The 6,000-nt window shown below is 32.8% G+C and overlaps 1 protein-coding gene across 1 annotated transcript; it reads left to right on the top strand.

Moving 5' to 3' along the window:
- Positions 1 to 1,442: 1,442 nt before the first annotated feature.
- Positions 1,443 to 6,000, top strand: LOC115722230 (probable pectate lyase 8). The gene is made up of 7 exons (XM_030651386.2): positions 1,443 to 1,743; positions 1,938 to 1,994; positions 2,694 to 2,759; positions 3,913 to 4,555; positions 4,648 to 4,751; positions 4,855 to 4,993; positions 5,081 to 6,000. Exons 1-7 carry the CDS (start codon positions 1,646 to 1,648, stop codon positions 5,300 to 5,302), a joined length of 1,329 nt encoding a protein of 442 aa, XP_030507246.1. The 5' UTR covers positions 1,443 to 1,645; the 3' UTR covers positions 5,303 to 6,000.

A 6,000-nucleotide genomic window follows, 5' to 3' on the forward strand; every position in this document is an offset into this window, starting at 1 on the left:
AAATTCCTTCCCTACCCACATCACATGATTGAAATAACAACATTTTTCATTGTCATACATAAGTTTAAAAGCTGAGCAAACCAATTAAAGCACTTTCAAGCTGCCATTCCAACCCAACAACCCCTTAATTATTATTTTTTTTATTTTATTTTATTTTATTTTTTATTTTATTATTAAATTACAAAATTAGAAAAAAATTAAAAAAAAAAAAAAAGAACAGGCTGGAAACAAAAGTTTCCTTGAAGCTAAATTGTTGAAAGCTGTTTAAGGGTGCAGTCAATGCCTTAAGCCGTGATTGGCGCCTAGGAATGACATTCCCATCTTATTCTTAAAAAAATAATCAAAATAAAATATAAGAAAATTCTACTCTTGCACTATATTGTTTCGATATTCAAGAAAAAATTTTAGTTTAATTTTTTTTTTTTTTATGACAGTGTATGTTGTAGTTTTTTAAAATATTTTGTAAAAATTTTAGAATTTTAGAAAAATTTAATTAAGATTCGAACAATCTTTTGTACGCATGCTTCTTTTATTTTGTGCGTTTATGAAATAAATTATTTGAATATTGTAATCTAAATGTAAATTCTTTTGAATTTTTTAAAATTTTATAAATTTTTTTAAATTTGAATTAATTTTTTTTATGTCGAATTCGAAACAGTATTAGTGCACCCTAAAAGCTCCTTAAAAAATATATTTTTCAATTCTTAATAAGGTAAATAATATTTTGGACACTTTATTTTGTAAAAATTACCGATTAAACTATCTATTTTGTTGAATGATAAATTAGATCTTATATTTTATAAAATGATACAAAATAGTACCCTTAACTTAAAATGATAAAAAACTATATTTATGTATTTGTTTGTACTAAAAATTATCTTCAAATTAGTTATGTTAAAAAAAATTTATTAAAAATTAAGATCAGAATACTATTTATAGCATTTTAAAAAATAAAAAATTTAATTTATCATTTTACAAAACAGATGTTACAATTGTTAACTTTTTTAAATCAGTCTTAAAAAATGTTATTTTTTTTTTGAGTGTAGCGTAATGGTTTTTACAATCATATATTAGTTTAATAGCTTAAAGGTCCTGAGTTCGGACCCATAACCTCTTTCTTTTTTCCCATCCCTCCCTCACCACTAAGCTAGCCTTACTGGCTTAGTCTTAAAAAATGTTATTAACCTTCTTAATATTAATTTATTTATTTTTCATTCCTTAGCGCAAAATCAGCGGAAAACAATGGTCACTCCCTCCATAACGGTCACGCCTACGTGGCAGGATAAGGTGCGTTAATATGGGTCCCACACTAAAACAGTAATTTAAAAAAAAAAAAAAAAAAAAAAGAGGCACATGAGTGGTCGAACGACGCACGTGCATAGGGGAGAGACGGTTAAAATTATCGGTTAATAGGAGAAAGAAAGAAAGGGGTGTGTTTGGTTGTTGGGTTATAACTGAACCTAACCAGAGTAAAAGAAAAAGTCGAATAACTGTAAACGACGTCGTTACGAAACAAACAAGGTGTCTATAAAAGGAGCCATATTGTGGGAGCAGCTTCATTTCATTCTTCTTCGACTTCACCATTACTACTACTCTACTTTCTCTCTCTATAATACATTTTCAGAAGAGAGAGAAACAAAGATTAATGGCGGTGTCTCGGAGATGGGTTTCTGTTTCAGTTGCTGTACTTCTCATGTTCTGTTTTGCTGGAGTAATGGCAAGAGTAGTTCGAATGGATTCAAGGTTTCCTTTACTTTCTTTGAATTTTTCTAATTTTTGATTTTGGTTAAATGGAGTTTTGAGTTTCGTGGTAGCTGCATTTTTCTTTCTATTCTTTTCTTTAATAATTGAGAAAGAGCCATTAATGGCGTGTTATTACTCTTGAATTGTTTCAGTACATTACAACTTTTCAATTTTCTTGTTTTGTTTTGTTACAGAGATGAAGAAGGAACAGAGGAGTTGCAGAGCTTAAGTAACTCAACAATGGCTTCCAGGTCTGTCACCTAACTAAAAAGACTCACCGGCATTTATTAAATTCCTTCATTTATTACAATTTCCTTTTCGAAAATCGATCTGAACCGTCAAATCTTTTCTCACTCGTATCATCTTCACCGTCCAATTCTTGTTTCACTTCAGATTCTATTCTATTACTACTACTTAAACCGTAAACGAGAATCCCAACCGTTGAGATCTGGATCTTTAGATCACCACCGTTTATTCCGTTACGTTTTTTTGTCTTCGGATTCCTCTTTATTAACTTACAAACCAACCAAAAAACCCTCCATTCACCTCGTAGCTCCCACCTCCATATTCATTTCCCCAAAATACCCCTAACCTATTTAAACAAAAGGGTAAAATCACAGAGGGCATTTACGTCCTTTCACCTTTTTTCCCCACGACGGGTCGCCTCAATTGTTCCTCTAGAAACGGCTTTTTTTAACGGTTTTACTGACAGTGACTGCTTTTTTGTGCCTCGAGCACTGTACAAAAACACACACTCTTTCTCTCTCTTTATTCATAGTACTTGTACTCTCTCTGACACGTGTCGGTTTTTCATTTGTTCATTTCCTTTACTCCCTTTGAGCCCAACAATGGTCGAGTAAATATTAAATAAAAAAATAAAAAAATAGAAATAAAATTAATTTTGTCGGTTGTATTTAATTTTTAATTAATTAATTAATTTTTTTTTACAGAGAGGAAGATGTGAATCATGAACATGCAGTGGAAAATCCAGATGAAGTTGCTTCCATGGTTGAAATGTGGGTTAATCTTTTCTTGTTCACATTATCTCTCTATTTATTATGTGTATATATATGGGTAACAATCAATGTTATAGTACATGTTTTTTTAGAATATAGTTTAGAGGAATTATTGTAATTTGAGCTAATTCTCAGAATCCAACTACATTCACTAATGGTGGGTAAGGTGAGGTGGGGTTGGGTTGGGTAGTTCATTCAAGCCCATACTAAGCTTCTTAAGCTTTTAATAAACAAAATGTGAACCACTCTCTTAACTGACCCAATTCTGAAAAACCCCACTTGCTAAATTTGTCAAATCTTTCTTTCAATTTGATGATATTTTGGTTGTGTATTGTCTTTGTCTGTTTTCTCATTAAGTTAAGAGATAAAATGTTTGGGGGTAAGAATCTCTTATTAGATATATAGATGGAGATGGTCCTCCTATCCTCTTGTTATATAACTTGTCAGTACTTGGTATAGATCCATGTTTAGGGGATATAAATTCTCTAACTGTCACTTTTTTTTTTGGTTCAAGCTCTGTTAGTTCTTTTTTTGGTATAATATGAATATTTATGTGCCCAAACAAATGAATGACTATGACATTGAAACAGAGCTTTTTAGTGGGGTGTGAATGATTTTGGTGAAAAGGGTTTTTCAAATAAAGATGATTTGGTCTGTTTTTTTATTTCATGTGCTGGTAACATGCAATGGAAAAAGAAAGAATTGATTGACTACACCTTTTATTATAATCTTCTTTTGTTATTATTATTAATATATTATTATGATTAAATTTTTTTGAAAAATATTGAGAGTGATATTGTTATTTTGTAAAGTGCTCTCTCATGTAAATGACATGTAGAATCTTGTATAGTGTTAAAATTAGTCTTTTAACGGAATTATATCCGTTACTTTGGAAAGATTTTTCATGGTTTTTTTTTCCACAAATGGACAAAAAAGAGTTAATTGTAATTTTCCTGGAAAATGACAACTTTTGAAAGAAAATAGGAAAGAGGTAGCAGTAGACCACCGACACCCTCTCACCAACTATGAAATTTCACTCTTACCAAAAATTTGTAGTGTAATATATCATAGTAAATGTGAAAATTTGGTTGACATTTTTCTGTAATGACAATAATGATGACAAAGGGTGAAAACTTTGGGTTTTGTTTCACAGGGAAATTCACAACAGTACTGAGAGGAGAAAACTTGGATTCTTCTCATGTGGAACTGGGAACCCAATTGATGACTGTTGGCGTTGTGACCCCAATTGGCAAAAGAACAGGAAGCGTTTAGCTGATTGTGGTATTGGTTTTGGTAGAAACGCTGTTGGTGGTCGTGATGGTCGGTTCTATGTGGTCACTGATCCTAAAGATGATGACCCTGTTAACCCAAGACCCGGAACTCTTCGCCATGCTGTTATCCAAGAAGAGCCTCTTTGGATTGTGTTCAAGAGAGACATGGTTATCCAATTAAAGCAAGAACTCATCATGAACAGTTTCAAAACTATTGATGGTCGTGGTGTCAATGTCCACATTGCTAATGGAGCTTGTATCACCGTTCAATTTGTTACCAACATCATTATTCATGGTCTCCATATCCATGACTGTAAACCCACTGGAAACGCCATGGTTAGGAGCTCACCCTCTCATTTTGGGTGGAGAACAATGTCTGATGGTGATGCCGTCTCAATTTTTGGATCAAGCCACATTTGGGTTGATCACAACTCACTTTCTAACTGTGCTGATGGTCTTGTTGATGCTGTCATGGGCTCAACAGCCATTACCATTTCCAACAACCACTTCACCCACCACAATGAGGTGTGTGTGTTTATTATGCACAATTTCACATCACACTGTTTTTTTCTTGACATTGACATTGACATTTCTTTTGTGTGTGAAATGGTAAATAGGTTATGCTATTGGGACACAGTGATTCATACACAAAAGACAAGATGATGCAAGTTACCATTGCCTACAACCATTTTGGAGAAGGTCTTATCCAAAGAATGCCAAGGTATTAATTAATCAATTCCCAAAGAAAGTTTTTCACTGAAGATAATTAATGTTTTCAATGTTCTTTTGCTAATAAACTGAGTTTTCAAATAATGACAACACAGATGTAGACATGGATATTTCCATGTGGTGAACAATGACTACACTCATTGGGAGATGTATGCCATTGGTGGTAGTGCTAATCCCACCATTAATAGCCAGGGTAACAGATATGCTGCTCCAACCAATCGTTTTGCAAAAGAGGTAAAATAAATAAATAAATAAATAAAAATACAAAATCCCAATATTCTGTTTCTGTTTCTTCATAATAATTAATTATATTCTGGACAGGTAACTAAGAGGGTAGAGACATCTGCTGGTGTCTGGAAAAACTGGAATTGGAGGTCAGAGGGTGATCTCCTATTGAATGGTGCCTACTTCACCCCATCTGGTGCAGGAGCCTCAGCAAGCTATGCTAGAGCCTCAAGCTTGGGAGCCAAATCTTCTTCTATGGTTGGAACCATTACTTCCAATGCTGGTGCACTTCCTTGCCGTAGAGGTCATCAATGCTAGTAGTAGTAGTAATAGTATAATGATAATTTGAGTCTTCTCCTTCCTATTAAAATGGCCAAAAAAAGAAAAGGGCATTTTTTTCTTTCTTTCTTTCTTTTTCCTTATAATTTTTACAATTATATACCCCCATTCTCCATATCTCTTACCTTTTGAAACCCAAAAAAAGAAAGCATTTTTATCCATATTTTGACAAGGTGTACATTATTATGTAACACATGTCAATATCATCAAAAAATATTATATCCCCCCATTTGTATTGCCAGTTTGTGTATCTGTGTACTACTACTGCTACTACCTCCCCAACCTCGGCCTACTTCAACCCGAAAAAATTACAACCCCGAATTTAGGAGTAGGCGCGGAAGCGTTGTTCCCTTTGTTTTTTCTTTCTTTCTTTCTTTCTTCCCAAGTCCAAAACCTACAAAAACTTGTGTGTCCATTTCTATCCCAATTCAAAAACCCATCTCTCTTTTTTTTTTTACTTTTCTGGTTTTATAGGATTTGAATGATTTTGTGATATCTTTTTTTTGGGTCTTGTTTGTCCAAGTCATACAAGCAATAGTATGAATGTCAAAGTTGAGTCGTACAAGCTTTTGTTACAGAATGATGCATAGCAATAGCAAGTGTTTTTTTTTTTTCTTTTTTACTAAAGACTTTTATTTTCTTTGGCAATGAATGAAAAGTAATATTTTTTTTTGTTA

Source organism: Cannabis sativa, chromosome 9 (genome assembly GCF_029168945.1).
Source record: "Cannabis sativa cultivar Pink pepper isolate KNU-18-1 chromosome 9, ASM2916894v1, whole genome shotgun sequence".
Lineage (NCBI taxonomy): Eukaryota > Viridiplantae > Streptophyta > Magnoliopsida > Rosales > Cannabaceae > Cannabis > Cannabis sativa.

Bases quoted from the DNA above. Each gene is read 5' to 3' on its own strand.
- LOC115722230 (XM_030651386.2), top strand. From the start codon at position 1,646: ATGGCGGTGTCTCGGAGATGGGTTTCTGTTTCAGTTGCTGTACTTCTC. The intron at 1,744-1,937 runs GTTTCCTTTACT...GTTTTGTTACAG, and splicing joins GTAGTTCGAATGGATTCAAG to AGATGAAGAAGGAACAGAGG. The intron at 4,556-4,647 runs GTGTGTGTGTTT...AATGGTAAATAG, and splicing joins ACTTCACCCACCACAATGAG to GTTATGCTATTGGGACACAG.